The sequence below is a fragment of the Cydia fagiglandana genome, chromosome 9, assembly GCF_963556715.1.
Source record: "Cydia fagiglandana chromosome 9, ilCydFagi1.1, whole genome shotgun sequence".
NCBI classification, from domain to species: Eukaryota; Metazoa; Arthropoda; class Insecta; order Lepidoptera; family Tortricidae; genus Cydia; species Cydia fagiglandana.
This window is the reverse complement of record NC_085940.1, coordinates 13,375,341-13,399,305: the sequence shown is the minus strand read 5'-3', so window position 1 is coordinate 13,399,305 and position 23,965 is coordinate 13,375,341. Positions and strand designations below refer to the sequence as shown.

General features: G+C 37.7%; 1 protein-coding gene across 1 annotated transcript; it reads left to right on the top strand.

Moving 5' to 3' along the window:
• Positions 1 to 3,271: 3,271 nt before the first annotated feature.
• LOC134667410 (sucrose-6-phosphate hydrolase-like) lies at positions 3,272 to 4,886 on the top strand. Its single transcript, XM_063524814.1, has one exon. It carries the CDS (start codon positions 3,296 to 3,298, stop codon positions 4,757 to 4,759), a length of 1,464 nt encoding a protein of 487 aa, XP_063380884.1. The 5' UTR covers positions 3,272 to 3,295; the 3' UTR covers positions 4,760 to 4,886.
• The last annotated feature ends 19,079 nt before the right edge of the window (positions 4,887 to 23,965 follow it).

The following is a 23,965-nucleotide window of genomic DNA, read 5'->3' as shown; positions in this document are numbered from 1 at the left end:
TTATCGAGTATTAAATGAATGAACATTACATAAAATACATGAAAACGAAATTTTCGAATGGAACCATAATTAAAAAAATAATAATTTACTTGATAAGTAAGCAAAATACTGTTTCTTTAAGTACATAATCTCCTCCTTTCAAAGTCGGTTAAAATGTAGCTTTTGTGACCTGGGCTAAAAAGACGAATAAATTGACACCTAATTTATCAAAATCAGTTCAGTAGTTTCATGCAAACGGTACCTACACATGCACGCATAGATAGCAAATTCTGCCGTAGTCGGACAAAAAATTAAAATTCAATAATTAGTCCTTTACTATTATGGCCTGGCGTGGCTTGGCATCTAACGTTGAAACCCTCAGGCCGTAGATGTTAGCAGGCCTAGCGGGCGTCGCCTCGATGAGTTAGCAAGATGCCTTATGGAGGCTTCGAATGACCAGAGGGGTGACCTGTATTTCGGAGGATCAGAGGGAAAATTCTGCCAGCCTTCTCAGCTCAGCCTTGAAACCCTTGCACCACTCAAGATTCCACTTTTATAAGAATACCCAACTGGCGCGAAGTGGCGCAGAATAGGGCAGAGTGACGCTCTTTTGTGTCAGAGGCCAAGATCCTCTTTGCTTTGGGTCACTGAGCCAGTGATGTATGTATGTATAAGGCTAATCGAGGCTTAAATATATAATTATGTATCGCATTAAGTGAACTGATATGGCATTTACCTCGATAAGGCATTTTATATTAGGCATGTACCTACTTACTGGCATGTAACTTTACATTTCTCTAATAATGTAGCGTTAGGCCATGACAATAAGAGTCTATTTCATATTAATATTTACCGCGACTACAGCAGGAACTGCTGTCTACGTATGTAATTATGTATTTTTTACATGAAACAACTGATCTGATTTTGATAAATGAGGTGTCAATTTATTTGTCTTTGTAGCCCAGGTCACAAAAACCACATTTTAACCTTGAAAGGAGGAGATTATGTACTTAAAGAAACAGTATTTTGCTTACTTATCAAGTAAATTATAATTTTTTGAATTATGGTTCCATTCGAAAATGTCGTTTTCATGTATTTTATGTAATGTTCATTCATTTAATACTCGATAATTAGAACTATTCTTTGCATAATATGAGCGCATTAAGGTAGAATTGTTGGCGCGCTTTAGTTTTTTTTCCACAACTTCCACAGTTTTTATCGAAAATGTAAAATTTAAACTGTGATGTATAGGTGAATAACTGGTTTTTTAAATGTTATATGCAACGTTTTATTGACGATTTTAGTTTAGCTATTAAATTGATATATATCTACTTTTTCCATAAAAAGTGGTATTTCTTTGTTTCTAGCTCTTAAACCGTACATTTATTTTACAAATAATGTTTAGGTGAATCATACTAAATTTAATAACCTTTCATTACATGTAACACACATGTATGTGTGACTCATAGTATAGCTATAATTTACATTTTACGAAATTCGGCAGTGATTATTTGTATGACGTCATAATTCGTGACTGGGGGACAATAAAGATGGTCTCCCGGCAGTTTTACAATCCAGGTCATATTGCTAATAACATACTAGAAGCTTATGCGGATTATCCTGAAAATGACCAATAATAATAATAATAACCCCGCGGGGGCAGCTTGTGGCGAGCTGACGGTGAGTGGCGACACCGCGGACCCCTATTCCAGAGGGCCCTGTCATCTGGCCCTCGCCTCTGTGCTTGCCTTGATTGGCCGGCCAGAGTGGAGTCGCAAGAGCGGGACCTATGCTCCAGGTTGGAAGTGTAAAATGTCATAACGCCGGCGGCCTGCTGAACGGATCACCGGGATCTGGCTACCGCAGACTCACCTCTCGACAACCTTACAGCCGCTCCGAAGTGTTGCCCTATTGTCGCACTGTGCGTGCGGCCGTTGTAGGGCCCACTAAATGAGTAGGCGAGTCACCACCTGTCTTACACAATTTTGAGACTGATTGTCACGGCAGGTGTCCGCTAGTCTCCTCCCATAACCCATTATCCAGTCCATCCATCTTGCATATCAATAGCCCATGACCTTAGTTCCCATCGCAGCACAAAAGTGCTGCACTGCAATAGTCTTTGCACCTGGCGGGGACCATCTCCGGATGTATCATATTGTGCGCTCGGGGATGGTATCCGCCATGTGTATCCCTTGCTTTTAGAGTAAACTGTCTTAAAGGGCCTCTGCGCTGTTGGCTTCGGCCCCACGCACGCCTCCCAAAGGTCCGGGATCCCATGGTCCCGAGATATGGAAAGGACAAACAAATAATAATAAAATACTTTATTGCACACTACAAAACAAAAGATACAGAAAAAACATTGGAGTTTAACGGTGTAGGTAACAACACCAACCAACCAATTTGGATTTTTTTAACTTTTATGCATTTGTATGGGCAAATATCTACATTTTGATGCATAATTTCCATATTTTATTGATATCAGTGTATGGCTTGAGACGACATCTTTAATGTTGTAGTACATTGCTTTATCGTCCGACTTTTGGTTTGGTTGTAAAACCCAAATAATCGAATATTTTTTTACGTAATTTTTATTATTTTGTAAATTTCTCTTAAACTGTTGCATATTTTGATACACTTTGTATAAATAAAATATAGTTTATTTAATTGGCTTTCATTTAATACCCCACACGTGTATGTGCTATGCATAGTTTGGGTGCAGTATGCAATATTCGCAACGAAGCGGGAGTCATTTTGATGACGTCATTCCGCTGAAGTAGATGGCCGGCGCCGCCGTCTCCCGGCAGTTTTGGAGACCCAATGCCATGCCCAACTACATACTAAAAGTTGGTAGCGGTTTCCGGCTCTGAACTATATTCCCATAAGGCATATGACTAATTCATATCAATTTGTGCAAACGTTATAAATTTTTAATGGTGCGTTTTAATTTAGGTTTCTGTTACGCTGATGCTAGTAACGTTTTGAGGGCAATCTAAGCTAGATTGTCACATGAATTGGATTGTAGATGCTCATTTTTTTTTTCTATCAAGCAAAAGTTGCTACATCAGGTTTTGAATCGATGTATTTAGGTACTCAAGAAAAGAATCAAGGTTAATATTAATATTTTTTTGTAGGTATTGTGATTTAAAAGAGTACTACGATTTATTAAAACTATGCTGGTTAAAACCACTGCACCTTAAGAAACGATCCTAATCACTTCTCAAGTGGAACCAAACAAAACACTTCAGATTATTTTCGAGATAACTATCTTACCTCCTATATAAGACATAGTGACGGCATTTAAGAGATAGTCGACACCATGGTGGCCGTTAAAATATTTGTACTACTTGCTTTTTTGACTTTGGTGTACTGTAAAGTTGCACGGCGAACAGAACAAGATATTCAAAATGTAGAGGCCTACATAGACAGCAAGAAAGGAGATATCAACCAAAGGTACAGACTGCATTACCACGTCGCTGCACCGGTTGGATGGATTAACGACCCGAACGGATTCACGTATTACAAGTCGGAATTCCATCTTTTTTATCAATACTATCCATATGATTCAGTGTGGGGCCCCATGCACTGGGGACATGTCGCCAGTCGCGATCTAGTGCATTGGAAATATTTGCCGACAGCTTTAGTACCAGAAAAAGAACAATGCTTCTCCGGTAGTGCTGTGGTAGACGGAGATACCATGATCCTAATGTATACTGGACATATCAATTTGGATGCTGAACCATGGGCCAACGAAACACAGTACATAGCCTACAGTGACGATGGTATAACATTTCACAAGTACGAAGGAAATCCAGTTATATCCTCTGCTCCTAACGGAGTTCCTGACTTCAGGGATCCAAAGGCCTGGAAGCACGGAGATCATTACTATGTAGTCATCGGTAGCAAGACTGACGATAACCGAGGACATGTTTTGCTGTACAGGTCAACGGATATGAAGAACTGGGAGTATTTGAATATTATAGCAGAATCCAAGGGTGATAGCTATATGTACGAGTGTCCCGACTTCTTTGAGTTGGATGGAAAGTTTGTTCTACTAATGTCTCCACAAGGCATGGAATCGCAGGGCGACAGGTTCAAGAATCTTCATCAGACCGGATATATCATCGGGAGTTTCAGCTATGATACTTTCGAATTTATTCCTGAAGTAGATTTTCAAGAAATCGACTACGGGCACGATTTTTACGCAGCACAGACCACGGAAGCGTTTGGCAAAAGAGTCCTTGTAGGTTGGTTTAACATGTGGGAGCAACCTCATCCTGAAGCGGAAGACGGCTGGGCTGGTGCTATGACGTTGGTTAGAGAACTGAAACTCGTCGGCGACCGGATCACGATGCAACCTTTAGACGCCATGACTGGTCTTAGGGATGAGGTAAAAATGATTGGGGTTTTACAACCTCAACAGGAACTGCGTTTTGGAAAAACGGCTGAATTAATCGTGGCAGGTGATTTAAGTCAGAAAATTGAATTACAACTCGAAGGTTCAGACGGCGGTGAGAAGGCTTGGATACGTTGGGAGCCTGAAGTCGGCAAAGTAGTAGTAGATAGAGGTTCAGATGATATTCGGCAAGTGCAATGGTCGCCAATCGGTATGGATACTTGGAGGATATTCCTGGATGCGAGTTCTATAGAGCTGTTCTGTGGAGAAGGAGAGGTAGTGTTCAGCAGCCGGTTGTTCCCCGAGGGTGGGTGGGTTGTTACAAACACCGGCCCCCAGTTTATTAACGTACAGGCTTATTCGTTAGGCAGAAGCGTTCCTTGGTGATTATTTATGGTTTAAAATGTATTCTTACCTTTTCAAAATTCTCATATAGGTATTAAATATTGTGTTCGTTATTTATACTAAAATATTTTTGGTATTTAATTAAATTTGTTGTTTTGATATTATTATTGGCTTGTGTTTTAATACTACTATCGCCTACTGCTCAAGTTGCGCATTTAAAATTGGACCATGACATTGTATAAAAGGGAAATTTATCAGGTTCTATATCATTTTACATTAAGTAACAACTACAGAAAAGCATCTCAACCTTAATTTTTTAACGACATCAAATATTTTATACTAAATCATAGAGAAATAAAATAAGTAAGCTTATAGTGTTCACTTCACACATAATTAGATAAAAATCAATTTATATATACCTATAAGTTTGAAGCGAGCTAGCGAAAACTTACTTAAGATTCAAGCTTAAAAAGTATTTAACAAGATTAAAACTAAGTAATCATAAGTTTTACCATGCACTCTGATATAATTTATTTTATTTATTTAACCTCCCTTAAGTTAGGATTTTTATATACTACATATTTTTTTATAGTAAGGAAATCTATGTACGGAGTGAGCACTCTAAGGGCACCCCCACATCTAGCGTCTTTCGAGCGTCGGCGTCTACAACTCTATGGCCGCTGCTCGACGCAACGTCGACGCAACTGCGCAGCGAAGTCATTTTCCATAGCGCTGACCAGACGCCGACGCTCGAAAGACGCTAGATGTGGGGGGGGGGGCTAAGTATTTTATAGTTTATACTAGGAGAAGGTATTTTACAGTAAATAAAGTTATCAACCCTATCTAAAATTGACATTTAGAGTTCGGTCACTTTATAAAGCTTTCATTATTTTTTTTTCATACTAAATCCCAAATCACAAAAGGCTAATAGGAGATGTCGAAGGTGTGACAGGGACAAGGGTATGCCATTGGGAATACTTTAAAAAAATATTTCGCGCACATAAATTTCATCGTTATTTTTTTGAGACTTTTTTTATAGCTAGACTTAGAAGAAACTTGCGACGGAAGATAAGGCCGTTGTGTGGGCTTTTTCAAAATTTTCAAAATAATTTCACCTTATCTCAATTACTTTGAAAATATACTTCTGTTTGAAATTTTCATTTGTCCTTGATTAAAACGGGTAAAAATTCAATATGAAAACTACAATTTAGCGTTAGTCCTCTCCAAATTGAAAATTACCACCTGAAATCTGAAACCAAGGAAAATGAATTGCAAGTATACCTAGCGCCACTTGCTCCATTCCATTGACCCGGGGTTAACCGGTTAAACCTGGAGTTACCATGGTTACCAGTACAATTTGACACATGGTTAATGGTTTAACCGCTTAACCCCGGGTTAGTGAGATGATGCAAGTGGCCCCTAGTACCTAATGTTCATAGCTCTGATAGGTCTCACAGTTGTCTCATCATCTCGTAACATTACTCACATAAGACCAAGCTGTCAGATAAGGTCGGCCAACTAAACATATCGTCTCGTATCACATCCAGATGTTGAGATTATCCTAATCCATGGGCTGTTCTGTTATCTTTCCTAATAAAACACTTGGAGAATTTCTCATTTGTACGTTTGCGTTATTAACAAAGGAAATAACAATAAATACTTACGTATAGTTCTCCCTAGGTTTAGTGACATGAATGTCAACTGCAACTGCATACCGCCGTTCATCATCATCATCATCATCTCAGCCATAAGACGTCCACTGCTGAACATAGGCCTCCCACTTGGACCTGCATTCGTATCGGTTGGAAGCGACCCGCATCCAGCGTCTTCCGGCGGCCTTAACAAGGTCGTTCGTCCATCTTGTGGGTGGACGTCCTACGCTGCGCTTGCTAGTCCGTGGTCTCCACTCGACCCGCCGATACCACCGTTGTATCTGTCAATTTCCTTGATAAAATGAGTGACGGGTCCGTCATAATCCCAGGTGTAAAGCTCCGACCACACCGCTGCTTAAAAAACGGTGACGTTACGGAATCGCAGTGACGCATCGTAAGTGTACCGTTTTTATCGTGAAGTTTACGACGCGTTATTGCGATTCCGCACCATGTGGTTTTTAAGCAGCGGTGTGTGGAGCATGCGGTGAAAACGGTACACTTATGACGTGTCACTGCGATTCCGTAACGTCACCGTCTTTTAAGTTCCGACCACACCGCTACTATACTATACGAAAGGTCCGCCTTTGCAGTGGCGGCGGCGAACTGCTGAGGTTGCAGTTGCCATACCGTCACCTTTATGACGTCGTTCTTTTCTTCTGCTTTTACATGTTATTCCTTCCTCGCTTGTTTGTGTTTTACCTTTATTTAAGCCAAGATAAAATAGAAAATAAATATACAGGGTGATTCATGAGACGTGAGCAGGAGGGCATTTCCATTTAAAGTTGTACCATGACTCACTTGACGAGTTGAAAATATAATTTGGATTATTTGGTACTTTTTTATGTGATTCTAGGAGTAAATATATTCTAGTTTACGAAACACAAAAGAGAATCGTTATATTTTTAGCATAAACCAGTTAAAATTAATATTTAATAGGATGAGGGAGGTTTTTTGCGGTCCGTTTGGTTACAAATGGTTATTGTAATAGTCAATAAAAGACATACTTGAAGCAAATGTTTTTATGTTTAAAGCATTAATAATGTTAATAAACAACCTAAAAACAATCATCATTGACCAATTTAGAACAAACATTTTTCATAAAAGGAAATTTTAGGTGGTTTGGTTACGAGGTGGCCCCAAATCGTACGATATTTTTAGGTTTATTAAATAGTTATTGGCATTACTGCCATGTGACGAATAACAATAATTAGAATTACCAAAACTAAAGATTATTGTCAAAAAAATTAAATATTTTAGCTTATAAACTTTGAATAAACAATAAAAAATACTGTGAAATCAAGGGGACATTTCCAAATGGACACCCATGTACCTTAATGGACAAAGTAAAGACGAGATCACAATAATCAAAAATTTACACCAATACTCAGTGATTAAAAAAAAGACTACAAAATATGTACCAAAATCAGTAGATAAGGTTTTAAACATAAGAAACTCAATATTACTTAATAAAATATGACTTATTAATTGCATATGAATTAAATAAATATAGACAAAGTCACGGTAAAAACTATACATACTCAATGTGCGTGCGACTTTATCGTGTCCGTTTGGTTACATTTTTCTAGTCCGGCTATATGTTACGCTTCAAATTGTAACCAAAAGGACGTAACGATTTGTCTGATCCAGAATTAAATCTATTCAAAATAATACAAAACTAACCGCAATGTTCAACTTATGTGCTTGATAAATAACTATATGAAACATGGTTTTATTTAATATTAACAGTGTTTTAGTTACTTAAGGTTCAAGCTGCATAAACAGGTGAACAAAACGGACAAAACATTGAGTAAAATTACCGATCACACAACAGCCCGCCTTGGAGGTTGCGAATTGACTGTTATAAATCAAATTTGACGTTTAAACAAGCTTTATCTATGGTCACAGGGTTTCCAGGATGAAAAAGAACCTAAAATGTTGGTAAAAAGTATTTCGCTAAGTAGCGAAAACTGCGTAACCAACCTGGACTATGTCCGTTTCACCATTTCGCGGGGACAACGTTTTTATCGAAATTAAACCCTATTATTGGTGTTTTTAAAGCTCTTTTTCATCAATAACACATTTTTCAACATTTAAACTATGCCAGGAATGCATTACATGGTGTTGCCTTCATAGAAAAAATATGTGTAAAAGTCCATCAAAAATTGAAGTCGGTGAAGGGGACAGTACTACAGAGTGATTTTATCATATCTAAAAACCTGATTTTAAGTAAGAAAAAAGTGATTTATTGTGCATTAAACTTAATAAATGATGTGTCTATATAATATATTTCAATAAAAAACATCATTTGCCTAGTTAAAAAATTCGTCTTAAGAGTAAAACGCAAAAAATGTAAGGGGACATGCGAAAAACTCGAGGGTACAACTTTAAATGGAAATGCCCAGGACTAATCCTGCACACTCAGTAACTGATAATTGGTCGATCACCGTCGTATTTAGGTGAAACAACCACACTTTTTCCTATTTTTTTACTTTTTGGCGAGGGCAAATTTAATTCTCTACAATCATGGTCACCCTACAAGACCTAATTAATAAACATAAAACCTCTTTAACCGTAATGACAGCATTATGATTACGAAGAAAATAAACTGTCAAACTTGAGTGAGATACGAGTTTTCAAAAGAAACCAGACCGTGATGACATTCAATTTGACACAGAATATCGGTAGTTTAGTATTCTAATTGTAGGGTGACCATGCATGTCATAAATAAATTAATAACTTTTTTTTCAACACGACTAGAAAATTAACGTTAACCTCACTAATACTGATACGAAACAGTTGCTTATAACTTACGAAATGCGCAGTGTTAGTCCTGCTCACGTCTCCTGAATCACCCTGTATATCTTCTTCTTAATACAAGGTAACATTATATTTTCGTCAAAACGCCTCGCTTGTATGTTGTCTCGTTATCCCTCGACCCGGCCTGTCCGACCTGTATCTTAATTTTGCAGAGCCCCCGGCGTTTAGTTCTGTCATCGTCTATATTTAGGTTTAAGACGCGGTTTACTTTGCAAGTTCACCTGTTTTTACTGGAAAAACACGTCATTAGTACTTTAATAAACATCCCTTGTTTATTTAAAATTGGAATAAAAATATGCAGCTACATAAATTTGTCGACATAATTATCATGGGGCACGCGCACCCCATTTGTAAATTTTCTGTATTATTTACATTTTGTTACATAAGGAATTATTTGGTAGGTATGATCAAAACTGTTCGTTTGCATCATGTACCAGACATTAACCAATATCAGTGGCATTACTTTTAAGTAGGTAGGTACTTTCATGCCAAATATATGCCTATATATTAAAAGTAATGCCACTGATATTGGTAATGTCTGGTACATCTCTGGTGGAAACGCAATCTTATAAAGTGTTTCACTGCTGGACAAAAAGCCTCCTAGACTTCCAATCCTCCCGATGTCCCGATTAGGTATATAAGTGCAATTACTGGCCAGAGAAATGAGCCCATGTCCCGCTATCTCCTCTTACGTAGACCACTCCGGCGTTGCGTTGACGCTTTTTCACTTTTCCTTGTTTTCTGTTTAAAGCAAAAAAATATATCCTGGGCAGTCAGACTCCAATTTGTTCGTTATAAATAATATCTCGAGGGCAAAAGCCGATATAATTACGATACGACGCAAAACCTAACAATTTCTAATCCACCGGGGGCGAACACGAAGTGGATTTCTTGGATAACATTTTATAAACATATCAAGCTTTAATTATTAAACACGTTTTTATTTTTAGAAATAACCGTATAATAAGCGACATTTAGAACTTGGATATACCTAATCATTTTTCGGACGTCACTTTGTACAGTCGCCATCAGATATATCGGAGCGGCCAAGGTGCTCGCAATCATCTGAACACGCCTCTATTGTCAGGGCGTTAGAGGGCGTGTTCAGATATTGTGAACACCTTGGCCGCTCCAATATATCTGATGGCGACTGTAGGTTCTGCAGAATCTATAAAGGTAAAATACTACGCACGTAATATTTATACGTGTAATATTACGAATGGTGCCACACATGACCCTTTATTACTAACCTTAGGCATAAAATAGATAACAATACGTCTTTACAATTTCTCACTAACATTACCGGTGTTGATAGCGGAAGGTCACAATCTTGTTGTCCGTCCCTATTTAGGGGAATCCAGAACGTCATATGTGCATGTTAAATATGTTACTTCTCTTCATAACATAATATAATAATAAACTATACCTTAAAAAAGGTCGAGCGTAAGTAAAAAAAATTAAGAAAACTGCGATGGGGGCTGTCCATAAATTACGTCATCGATTTTTGACGATTTTGGACCCCCCCCCCCTAAAATCATCCAAAAATCATGCTTCAAATCACCCCGTTTCCTCCTACGTCATGCTACCATCACCCGATCTCCTTTTCCGATTTTCTTTCTAACAAAAGCTGTTAAACTTCCACATGTATTACAACTTACAAGCTTTTGATAAACAGGGCACTGGTTTTATAGCATTTTGTTTTTCAGTTTTGTAATTTATCGTAACCTGGATTGTTGTTATTGAGCTTCTATTTATTAAACAGAGAAAAAACTTAATAACAACACTTCACTTAAAAATAACTAACAACAGTCAATAACCGCTAACAAAAAGTCTGTCGAAACCAATAACAGAATCAGACTAATGCTTTTCTTCGAACAAATACGTTTGTTATAGAAATACTGTGGGGGTCGCAGTTGATTTGTAACTTTTTTTGTATCAGATATTTTGTGCATCTATACCCTGAGAGCGTGGGTTGTCATTGGAAATATATTTTTGTAGACTTATTTATATTTATGTAACAATAGGTAATATTTGTATTAAAGCTTTAGGTAAGTATATGACGAAACTGCCCCTTTTACCGTAGTGAATTTGCATGGAAATTTCTTCCAAAATATCCGCCGTTCACGGAAATTGCTTGAATATTGCTTTTTCTGCGAGTTTTCGCTATTGTAGCTGCCGTCGACTGTACAAACTAAGGGCCTACCGCGAACCACGTTCGACGTGTTGCCTCTCTGTCGCACTAGTAAATTTGTACGTAAGTGTGACAGGGAGGCAACAAGTCGAACGTGGTTCGCGGTAAGCCTTCCTATCATAAAACGCGCTAACATCACTCGATTTTAACCGTTTTCTATCCCAAACAACGAGTTTTTTGTGACTTATCGTTAGGGTAAAACACTGAATAATCGGCCTTCATAATGCTAGTGATTTATCACTCAATTATTGGAGGTTACTGGGGCCATTGACTGTTCAGAGTACTTACCGAGACGGTCACTATTACCCGACTATTGTACAGAATTATTCTTTATAAGCTCATATTTCTTCTTTGCGACGGAACTTAATGGTATATAGGTACAATGTCGTATTATGTCACTGTCACGTCAGATGTCACTTAAAATATTTCTATAGATTGCTTTGCTGATATTGTCACGTTGTTCAGGCTAATAATAACGTGCACTGACATCAAACCGATATTAGAATGATATCAGTTGCCTGTCATTCGCGCGGGCGTCTCGCTCGCACTAATAATTGCGCGGACAAATCTGAGCGAAATGAACGCGTGGATGACAGCTAACTGATAGGATTCCAATATTATCCTAATATCGGTTTGATATCAGTGCACGTTCGAATTGGCCTGGATGTCGCGAATATAAAGTGTTAAATGAGCCATTTATTTTATCAAAGTGACTGACACAACGAATCATCTCAAAAATGAAACTTGTTATTTTTACGTAGGTATGTATTCCGGCCTACAATATTATGTGTTGGTACCTACTTCTATTATTATTTGTTCTAATTCATGATTTATGAAGCGTTTAAAAAGTATTTAGATAGAAATTGCAATTTATATCGAAATATTTGAAGGATTTTTACGTCTTTCATAAAATATCTTCTGAGTTCTGATATATAAACCCGGGATTTAGAGCTTAGTCTAGGGACTTTAGGGTATCGTTCGTTACAGCGCGCTTTACCCTAGTATCGATAAAATACCCTTTTTTAACTAGCGTTTTATATCCTCTTTGCCAAAGAGTCTTTGGTATAAGGCCCGAAATATAGCAAAATATTTGCTAGGAGGCTATATTATTTCCCAGTGTTTTATGACCGATCTATAAAACTTTATGGCTCTTTTATCCTATGTACCACATCCCACATATCATTGGTATCTAATGGCCAACGCCAATCATTGGCGTTGTACATCGATATATCATATGGCCATAAAAGTTGTTTGTCCGTTTTTTAGGGTTCCGTACCCAAAGGGTAAAACGGGACCCTACGGGACCCGTCCGTCTGTCACCAGGCTGTATCTCACGAACCGTGATAGCTAGACAGGTGAAATTTTCACAGATGATGTATTTCTGTTGCCGCTATAACAACAAATACTAAAAACAGAATAAAATAAAGATTTAAATGGGGCTCCCATACAACAAACGTGATTTTTGACCAAAGTTAAGCAACGTCGGGCGGGGTCAGTACTTGGATGGGTGACCGTCTCTTTTTTGCTTTCTTTTTTGTTTTTTTTTTTTGCATTATGGTACGGAACCCTTCGTGCGCGAGTCCGACTCGCACTTGCCCGGTTTTCTTATATTAAGTAAGTATTTATAGTTCGTTTTTTTAGCATTAGAAAGAACTTGCAAGAAGACATGTCATGACATGTCTTTTAATTGAAAAGCGCTTTTTAAAATTCAAAAACTATTATTTATGAAAGCAGAAGAATATAAATGATTGTATTAGATTCATAATTGTTACTTAAATATTTGCCGTAACTTATTTTTAAAATGTGTTTTTCAATTAAAAGTCACATCAAGATTGTTTACCTAATTTCTAATGCTAATAAAATGAACTATTGAGAAAATAGACCCAACTACTCAAGCGTAGCAAGTACTCATCGTTACTAACTACGAGACTGAATTTTCGGTGCTTGCAGTGGAGATAATGGGACCTTGGTCGGTGGACATGAAAGTACCGGTAGTGCAGCTGTGGTTAGAAATGGAATGTTACCATTAGGGCTGATGTAGACGGCGCGCGAACTTGCATGCGATTTTAATTACATTGCGGACGGTAGGTTACGTCCAATTCGAACAACCGATCAAAACCTGCAATGTAATAAAACTCGCATGCAAGTTCTCGCACCATCTGAATGAAACCTTGCCGCCACCGTCGCCAAACTCGCCATGAGATATAACCGGAGCGGTAAGGTGCTAAAATATCTGAACACGGACTTTATAATTACGCCTTGATAATAGTCTGTGTTCAGATATTTGTGAACACCTATGGCGGCTGTAAAACACAAACATGTTAAACTAGCACAACTATTCTAATGAGCTGCCGTGTACCAGTACTCACTGTACACTGTGCGAGGTTTAATTACGCTCAGTTTAGCTCAAGACCCACTATTTAGGCCAAAATAACGTAACAACCAAGCTTTTCATACATTAGTTATTCATATGAAGAATAGACTGTATTGCTCCTGTCGCTTACGTCATTAAAAAAATTCTGAAATACAAATGCAGCGCTTCACGGCGTAAGTGCCATTGTCACTTAAGTGATTGTTATAAAGAACGACGTAAATCCACTTAAGTCCTTCTACTAATGTGCAGCTAAAATGACACTAGTTGCGAGTTAGAACTAGAAACAATGCTGTAGCACAGAATAACTAATAGTACTACCGTAGCTGTAGTTGGAGCGAATAGTTACACAGAACAACTCCTAGAGGTTCAGGTGAAATTTGGAAAGTTAGAACACAGTGTTGTGTTGTTTTGTTATTGTTACGCGATGTAGTGGTGCAAGATATCTACAGTGTGCTTTTGTTGGGCTACTACGGTAACTTCAGAGAAAATATAGATAAGTTACCTACTTCAACAGGATAAGTGTTGTAATTGTATCTATTATTTGAGTATAAAGTTATTTTATCTAAAACAAGTCTTAAACTCTCATCAGTGTCTCTGTTGCTTATGCAGCTGAGATGCGGTATTAAAATTAACTATGAGACACAGACAAATTAAATATATTCCAACGGGTCACTCACGTACTTTAAGTCGAAGGTTGCTCGACATATTTCGCTCCATAATGAGTAGCTTCAACGGGAGCACGCGTTGGCGGATCGACGCGACGCACAATTGAGCTAGCTCTCCGCGACCGAATGCTCGGCACCGGTGATGACGGCGGCGGCAGGGGGAGGCGAGAAACTACCCTCGTTTTCGGCATTATTTTCAAATGATGGATGCACACTGCACACACATCACTCACTATTTCTTTCGCTATAGAGCTAGGCCAAAAAGAACTCACCTGTCAGGATAAATATTTGTTCACGTCAGTGGTCAGCTGATCAGTGTGAATTCTGCTAAAAAATTGCAATTTTTAGCATCATTTGACATTCTTTGGGATAAATGGTATATTTATGAAACTTTGTCACATCTAAACCGGTGCAGAGTTGACTATAATATTTTTCAAACTCAAAGGGTAGGATGACACCTGTCATATCCATATAATTTATACCTTAAAACGCCAAATCTCGCAAAATTGTATTTAAATGACAAGTGTCATCCTACCCTTCGAGTTTGAAACATATTATTAGAGACTTATATTCTCTACATATAATGCCCACACCCTATCAGGTGACTAAATGCCGCGATGCACACAGAGCCAAGTCTGACCCATTAATCTTATGAACGGGCTTTACTAACGATAGCCTTCTTTGCTCCATTTGCGTTAACTCGTTAATCATTGTAAATTAAACGGAGTGTTAAGATTTGTTTTAAATGTCAGATTAGCTGGCACATCAATTAGTAATTACAGTTAAGTACCTATACCAGGCGTGTCTCTCTCCGCGATTTCGTCGCTTTGCTACGGGTAGCTAAAAGTACATCCGTTCGGCCCCAATTTTGGGGTTTGCCATAAGCCGCGCGTGGCGCTGTCGCCACCTAGCGGCCATATCTGTGCTGATCGTAACAGACGCATTTTGTTAGAGAGTGAGTCTTCTGTACCTAGTACTATTATTTATTCTGTGCCTATACCTACAAATGAAGCTGAATGTTTATGAAACTGCTGTGATTATTCATACATTCCCCAAAAAATCAGTCATTAAAATGCTTCTATTAAATTATAGGCATTCGGCGCGATTCGGGAAATGAATTGGAGATTCACTAGATATAAAGTATAACACTTTAAACTCTCGCGTTTTGTACACATATTTAATTACACAAACGGGTCTACCGCGATATAATATCATTGTTTTTACCTTTAGCGTGGTTTGTTTTGCTTTTATCGCGGTAAACCCGTTTGTGTAATTAAATAGATATAAAATAGTAATGATATGTTCCATGGCAAAGGGTTACCTTATGGCGGTTGGGGCTTACGCTATTATTATCGCCGCTCCAATCTTTAACCGGGGCAATGGTACCTTTTGCCGTGGAACGTCACATATCTTTGCTATTTTATATGTAGTGAATCTCTAACTCATTTTCCGAATCGCGCCGATTATTTTGTCTGCAAGTAGATATTTACGAAAAACGTAAAAAACTAATTTTCTGACAATCAAACTTAACTTATTAATCTATATTATCTTATTACCTTATTATCTATCTTATTATTATATTATCTTATCTTATTTGACGAAACCTGAGGTGGATGAGCTATCTGTATAGTGACGAAGCCTGCGCTGTGGATCTGAAGGTACTGTTATTATTATGTTTTTTTTGTGGGTCAATAAAATATATTTCTTGTTAATCTATATACTTAGATGTGTATTTATAGATAGATATATATCATATACGTTTTGTAAATAGAATCGGTAATTTAATTGGTACTTTTAACGCGTCTCACTTTTAATTTGTTCACATTTTTATTGAAATTACTTACTCATATTATCATATCATATTAATAAAATTGTATTGTATTATAAGTCACTGTATTTAGCTAAAATTAAAACGGACTATTTTTGTCTCCATAACCCAATAAATAAAAGAAAAACAAATGAAAGTTCACCCATTAAAACAGGATACCTATCGAACCTTAAATAATTTACAGTTAACTATTGTTTTAATTACTTACTTTCACGCTGAGCTGATTTAAATAAAATTTGGTATGCAGATACTTAAAGTATCCGCGCATAATTTTCACCCTAGATACCTATTATGCCCTAAAAGGGTTAAGTGGAGGGATGGTATATGTAGGTGTGAAGTACCTAATTAATTAGTTTTACGGGAATGAACTCGATAGGTTTAGGTTAAAAGGGCTGCCTGATTGTATTTTATGGGAATAAAACATAGCATAACTATTATGTTTCTGACAATTCCACGTACCTTTAGTCATCTCGATTATAAAATAGTTATTTAAAGGATCAACCCCGAAATAGTGAAAAAATAATGTAAGGATCCTTCCATAGAAAATGGACCAGCCAAAATGTATAATTTAAAACAGCCAATTTTCGTGATTTCGGGGTTGGTCCCATAGTAAAGGCTGCTCAGTATAATCCCAAAACCTCCCTGGCAACGGGGATGCAGTTAAGTTTTAGCCAACCTGCATAAAAACAGTATGTTGGTGCGATATTGCGGTAGGCGAAAGGTATGTGGGACGTAATGTAGACGAAACTTTATTTATCGTAAACATAAGTCTAAAACACAAACCATAATCTATAAGATAAGATAACTTAAGATAAGATAAGATAGTTCTTTATTGTACAACCGTGTTACAGATGTGTTATGTAGTACATGTGAGTTTTAACGGTAACCCAACTCGGGTATACAATGGACACTTAAAACTGAAAAACACATAACTATTATACCGGGTGTGGCCTGTAATATGAGCAAAAAATTTAACTGTAGGCTGTACTCCTCATACTTACCAACATTTGTTCAGCGACTTTTAAAAATAACTTGTGGTTTGATTTTTAATACACTTTAAAGTTTATTCCAAGACGCAATGTATTTGTTATGTTTAAAGCGTGACAAGCAACGTCAAACGCAATGATATGGCGTGGCGATGACGTCCATTGAAAATAATATTTATTTTGTATGAAAAATAGGGAGTCTAAATACTTCATAATTTTTAAAACTTGTTGAATAAAAGTATCACCGTTTGAGGAGTACAATCTATGTTTTAATTATTTGCTCTTGTTACAGGCCACACGCGGTATAATCTAAATCCTATAATCACACAGCGCAGGTTTCGTCAAAAGCGTAGTACTAAGCTTCATCCCCAAGAAAGTTCGTCTAATCTACATCAGTGATAATCCGCCACAGGCTTCTTCAGAACCAGATTTACATTTTTATATCCCATTTTACTCCATGTCGATATCTAACATTATTTGCCACCGCCGTACGGCTTAGGATTAAAATTAGGGCCCTATCACATTAGCGATTTGAGAGCGAGGCGAGCGCACAACGATCTCGCCGCGAGCGCGCAACGCTTTCACTGCGTAGGTACTAAGATAGGGGCACGGCATACTGCGTCCTATTCGGACCTTGCTCTGTAGTTTGAGCAACACAATGCAATGCGCGAATTATATCGACGTCCTGCCGCGCCACGCGCCCTGTGCGACCAGTTCTTGGCCTGAGCGTCTCCGTTTGTATACGTACTTTGGCAAATATCGTCGGCGAAGTATATACCATGAACTAACTAACATTTTTAGTAATATACCATTTTCATTCATTTAGTAAAAATATTTAGGAGTTCATAGTACTTCTCAACTGATCCACGTGAAATTTTGTGAGTAACTATTGATTATTAAAAAAATTTCAAAATGGAAGAGCTATGGGGGTTGAATTACTCACGACTCTTGCAAGGTCTACACTTATCAGCTTGCAGAGCGATTAGTATTATCAGTTCCTACAATAACCGTGATACTGATATGCAAAATCTCACACTGGAAGTAGGTATCGTTCAACGATACATAAGTTAGTTTATCTTGCTCGTCGCGCCTGAGGCAGAGCCACCGATTATCTGGAAATCAATTACCTGGTGATAGTTACGGAAATCATGTTATGCAATATTATAAGCTAGGCTAGGTTATGACGGCGCAGATTTTAGTTTAGTTATCAGTCGAGAAGATAAAGCAAAACTTGATTTACATTTGCCCTTTTAAAATATTAATGTCAAATATTAAACCCTGTAAAATAAAATATCTCTTTCAGGCCACAGCGTGCATAAATAAAACCCGGCTCATAAAATCCGAAGAAAGATTATAAACCCTTGAGTAACAAATCTTGTCTAGGCTTTTAGGGTGCCAAAATATTACGGCCTGGGGCGGCGTGAAATGCCGATCGAGCTGCCTGCCAAATGGTACAGTCGGCGTTCTTTCAGTAACGTACATTTTCGAACGAACTAACAAGGAAACTTAAAAGTTGTGAGCGTTAATTGCGTTTTAATTGGTTTGAAATTGCTACTAGCGTTTGCCACATTTAGCTATCAAAATGTACATTTGTGTTTTTTCAACAATTTTAGTTTCCTGCAGCACCATATACGTAACCTGAACATATATGTGTTTGTGTAATAAGTATTTAATTACCTTCCTCAAAATAACGAAAACCTGCTAGCTTACTGAAAACAACATTACAAATATTTGAAGAGCACTGTACCATATTTAGTGTTTTATGCTGTCTAATAAATTTGATGTACAGTTGTGAATGTGTGTATTAAATTATGTCGAAAGGGCTGGAAACGCGATAACGTGTTTTATTACCATATGCTAATCATACCACGTATCCATAAGATTGTTTTCATGTGAGTTTAAGCACAGATTATCAGACTTGGCTGTCAGCGTGCAAAGAATAGGGCGTTTTCACACTTAAGACGAGCTAACGGCGTCATCGCTAAAAGGTAGAACTTGGTGACAGCGAAGACTCTCGGCTGTCAACGATTTCATAGCGAAGTAACTCAATAGGAAATGGCTAGCCATACGGCGCGATTCGGGAAATGAATAAGATATTAACTAGACACGATATAGTAAAAATATGTGACGTCCCACGGGTAAAGGTACCTTATGGCAGTTGGCGCTTACCCTATTAGTAACGCCGCTCCAATATTATTGCGGCGCCAGCCGCCATAAGGTACCTTTTTTCGTGGAGCGTCACATATCTTTACTCTTTCATATCTAGTGAGTCTCTAATTCATTTCCCGAATCGAGACGATAGTAATAACGCTATTTAATATAACATCCTCCACCACTTCCAAAATCATTACGGAAAATGTAGGCTTTTACCAGATGTTCTTTTTCAAAATTATTAGGTACATAAATATTTTCCTTTTTTTAAACACTTCCCATTAATCCCATTTCCCCCTTTTTAGGGTTCCGTACCCAAAGGGTAAAACGGGACCCTATTACTAAGACTTCGCTGTCCGTCCGTCCGTCCGTCCGTCCGTCCGTCCGTCCGTCCGTCCGTCCGTCTGTCACCAGGCTGTATCTCACGAACCGTGATAGCTAGACAGTTGAAATTTTCACAGATGATGTATTTCTGTTGCCGCTATAACAACAAATACTAAAAACAGAATAAAATAAAGATTTAAATGGGGCTCCCATACAACAAACGTGATTTTTGATCAAAGTTAAGCAACGTCGGGAGGGGTCAGTACTTGGATGGGTGACCGTTTTTTTTTTTTGCTTTTTTTTGTTTTTTTTTTGCATTATGGTACGGAACCCTTCGTGCGCGAGTCCGACTCGCACTTGCCCGGTTTTTTTTGTCAAAAACGTCCTCAATCTAGACACGCGGCAGCGTGTCAAGCCAAGTTCAAGCAAAGGAACTGGCTAGCCAGCGCTGAGTGTAATATTACACGAACCACTTGGTGCCACTTTTGACCCTTCTATAACTCAAAACATCTTTGACGTAAACACATAAAACTACGTGTGTTTAATTATATCCATAAGGATATCTAGAAGCCCAAATTTCATGAAGCTAGCTCAAACGGATATAAAGGTATGAAGGTCAAAAAGTCGTAAATTTTAAGACTGACTTATGACTTATAGTACCTAAACCTAACCTACTTCCAGATGACCTAGAAGAATGAAATTTGGAATCCAGCTTGGTTATTGTGTGTAACCGTAGGAAAAAATCTATAAATAAAATAAAGTTAAAAAATAGGGGGGGTCCCCATACAAAAAAACCACTTTTTATTGGGACTGACATATAAGTACCTAAACCTAACCTACTTCCAGGTGACCTAGAAGGATGAAATTTGGAATCCAGCTCGGTTATTGTGTGTAACCGTAGGAAAAAATCTAAAAATAAAAAAAAGTTAAAAAATAGGGGGGTCCCCATACAAAAAAATATTTTTTTATTGTAGCGTTGGAACCGTTACAAGCAGATATTTGAAACTACCCCAATATATGTATTATTATATTTGCTATATTAAAATAAAGTTTAGTCAAAAAATAAGTGGTGTCCCCATACAAAAAACTTGTAATACGCTCTAAACAACCGGCCAACGGTGTGTCGTCGGCGGCGCGCGGCACCACATAATTATACAAAGAACAGAAGTAAAAACCATACAGCGGAAACACAAGAAAAAACATTAAATCTCAATACCTGCCTAGTTTTCTTTACAAAAAGTATTGATATCCCACCAAAAACATAAATGTAAAAAAGGAGAGCCAAGTTCAATACAAAAATTATGCTTGGCTGTGGGGCTCGCCGCAAAAAGAATGGAGATCTAAATGAGTGCCACTGCCAAGTTCTATGCAAAATCCAAATATGTATTTATAGGAACAAAATAACATTATAAACAAGTATTAAACTCTATTTCTTTGCTTTATTGGATACCTATAACAATTGCTGTTATTTAAAAAAATGTGAGATCTTAAAGTAGGTTAGATTTGGCTTGGCCAGGTTTTATCAGAATTACAATATATATAAAATGATTGATATAATGAAAACTGGCCAAGTCAAATCTAACCTACTTTAAGATCTCACATTTTTTTAAATAACAGCAATTGTTATAGGTATCCAATAAAGCAAAGAAATAGAGTTTAATACTTGTTTATAATGTTATTTTGTTCCTATAAATACATATTTGGATTTTGCATAGAACTTGGCAGTGGCACTCATTTAGATCTCCATTCTTTTTGCGGCGAGCCCCACAGCCAAGCATAATTTTTGTATTGAACTTGGCTCTCCTTTTTTACATTTATGTTTTTGGTGGGATCTTCATTACAAAAATTCATTAGCTAATCCGAGACCGAAAAGCACAATGACTCCAATTTGACGAAAGACTCACGAGGGAAATGTATATTTATGTGACGCAAAAAGGGATGAAAATTGCAATAGGTGTTTGTCGTAACTTTTAGTGTAGGTACCTGAGTTTAATTTCTCATTTGAGAATTGTTGACGTACGTTGACTAAGTACGTAGGTACAGCTAAAATCAAGTAAGTGGTATTTTGATCAGTAGGTACCTATTAAATCCAAAACACGTGCCAATCTAAAATAAAAGTTCGTATCGTATGTATCGTCGTATGTATCGGTGTCGTAATTTGTTTGAAACTCGTAAAATAGGTAATTATAGGTATTTAATTAAAAGTTTGGCCACGTGGAAAGAAAAATGCCTACCTCAGTTTCACTCTGTTTAGTTGGGGGTTCACTACCTGAATAATACAATTATTTGCGTAGGTAAGCTTGATTGATGAAATTTTGATTGAAATCTAGGTATAAGTAGGTATAAAATGAATTTAGAATAGAATAGAATAGAATAGAATGTTTTTATTCGTGACAAAACTTAATAGATAAAACAACAGGTAATACTACCACGGTCACGAAATGGTCCCGACTCAGCAGGTGCTAGCCTAAAGGCTAGCGCTGGTCTTCCGTCGGGGCCATGGACTATTACGTCTAAATTATAAAAGAACACATTATGACTACAATATTACATAATAAAACTAAAATTACAGTTAATATGACAGTTAAAATGAGATTACAGCGAATAACATGATATAAAATAAAAAAAAATACATAATATGGGCCTCGACCATAACGTCGTTAAATACCTACTGACGTCATTTTTAGGGTTCCGTACCCAAAGGGTAAAACGGGACCCTATTACTAAGACTCTGCTGTCCGTCCGTCCGTCCGTCCGTCCGTCCGTCCGTCTGTCACCAGGCTGTATCTCTCGAACCGTGATAGCTAGACAGTTGAAATTTTCACAGATGATGTATTTCTGTTGCCGCTATAACAACAAATACTAAAAACAGAATAAAATAAAGATTTAAATGGGGCTCCCATACAACAAACGTGATTTTTGACCAAAGTTAAGCAACGTCGGGAGGGGTCAGTACTGGGATGGGTGACCGTTTTCTTTTTTGCATTTTTTTCCGTTTTTTGTTTTGCTTTATGGTACGGAACCCTTCGTGCGCGAGTCCAACTCGCGCTTGTCCGGTTTTTTACCTACGTTAGCAAATTTAGTTTGTTAAGTACCAGGTTTTGAACTGTCCTGTCCGAGCATCCAACCCTGACCCATCCTTTGACAAGACTATTAATTACAACGATTCAACCGTTTATTTTTCATTCATAATATTAGGGTGGTTGTCAACGTACAACCTTGGGATAAGGACGACCGTCCCTCGGACTACGCTTTCAGACATCATTGTAATCAACGTCAAAATATAAACGTGAATACATTAAAATTATGTATTATAGTTAGAAACAAGAAAAGTCCCAACTATCAATTTATTGTGTAATAGTTTTTCCACTACTGTCAACATCCCTATTGTAAAGTTAGAGGAAACATGTAGGTGGCCTAAGTCCAGGCTATGTTTTTTTAATGATTAATAAAATTACGTTTACGTTTCGCCTGTAAAATTACCTATATCGCTGAAACGTAAACTCATGGATATGTGTATTCTTCCGATCCTCACCTACGGCGCTCAGACTTGGTCTTTGACTAATGCTCAAAAGCTTTCTCTCAAGGTTTGCCAGAGAGCGATGGAGCGCAGTATTCTTGGTGTCAAATTGACTGACAGAATCAGAAATTCCATCTTGCGCTCCAAAACCAAAGTAGCCGACGTAGCCCTGACAGCCGCCAAGCTTAAATGGGACTGGGCCGGACACATCTGCCGTATGCCAAACGACTTGTGGGCCAAGAAAACTACCGAGTGGACACCAAACATAGTGCGGCGTCACGGCAGACCTAGAAGGAGGTGGCGGCACGATCTTGACGTCTTTCGGAAAGATTGGCCCAATATTGCCATAGAACGAGACGCGTGGAAGAAAGAGAGGGAGGCCTTTGCCCAGCAGTGGGACACAACAGGCTAACAAATAAAATAAAAATAAAATTAAATAATATTAAAAAATAAAATTAATTAATATTACATGGTGAATACAATCTGTGTCTAAAACGTTTAAGTTATCATATCTCTTATACACGTCACGGTGAGATAGACCATTATTAGCGGTATCATTTGGACGGGTACTGAATAAACACCCTTGTTTTACCCAAACCATAAATCTAACCGACCCATTTTCCACTTCATCAGTAAGCATCCAATCTCCTTATTTCGATCAGTGTTTCTATATCACATACGATACAGTTTATCTAAGCAAATCTACCTCCTATCTGTCACATGTCAGTCAACCTTCTAAA

Bases quoted from the DNA above. Each gene is read 5' to 3' on its own strand.
- LOC134667410 (XM_063524814.1), top strand. From the start codon at position 3,296: ATGGTGGCCGTTAAAATATTTGTACTACTTGCTTTTTTGACTTTGGTG.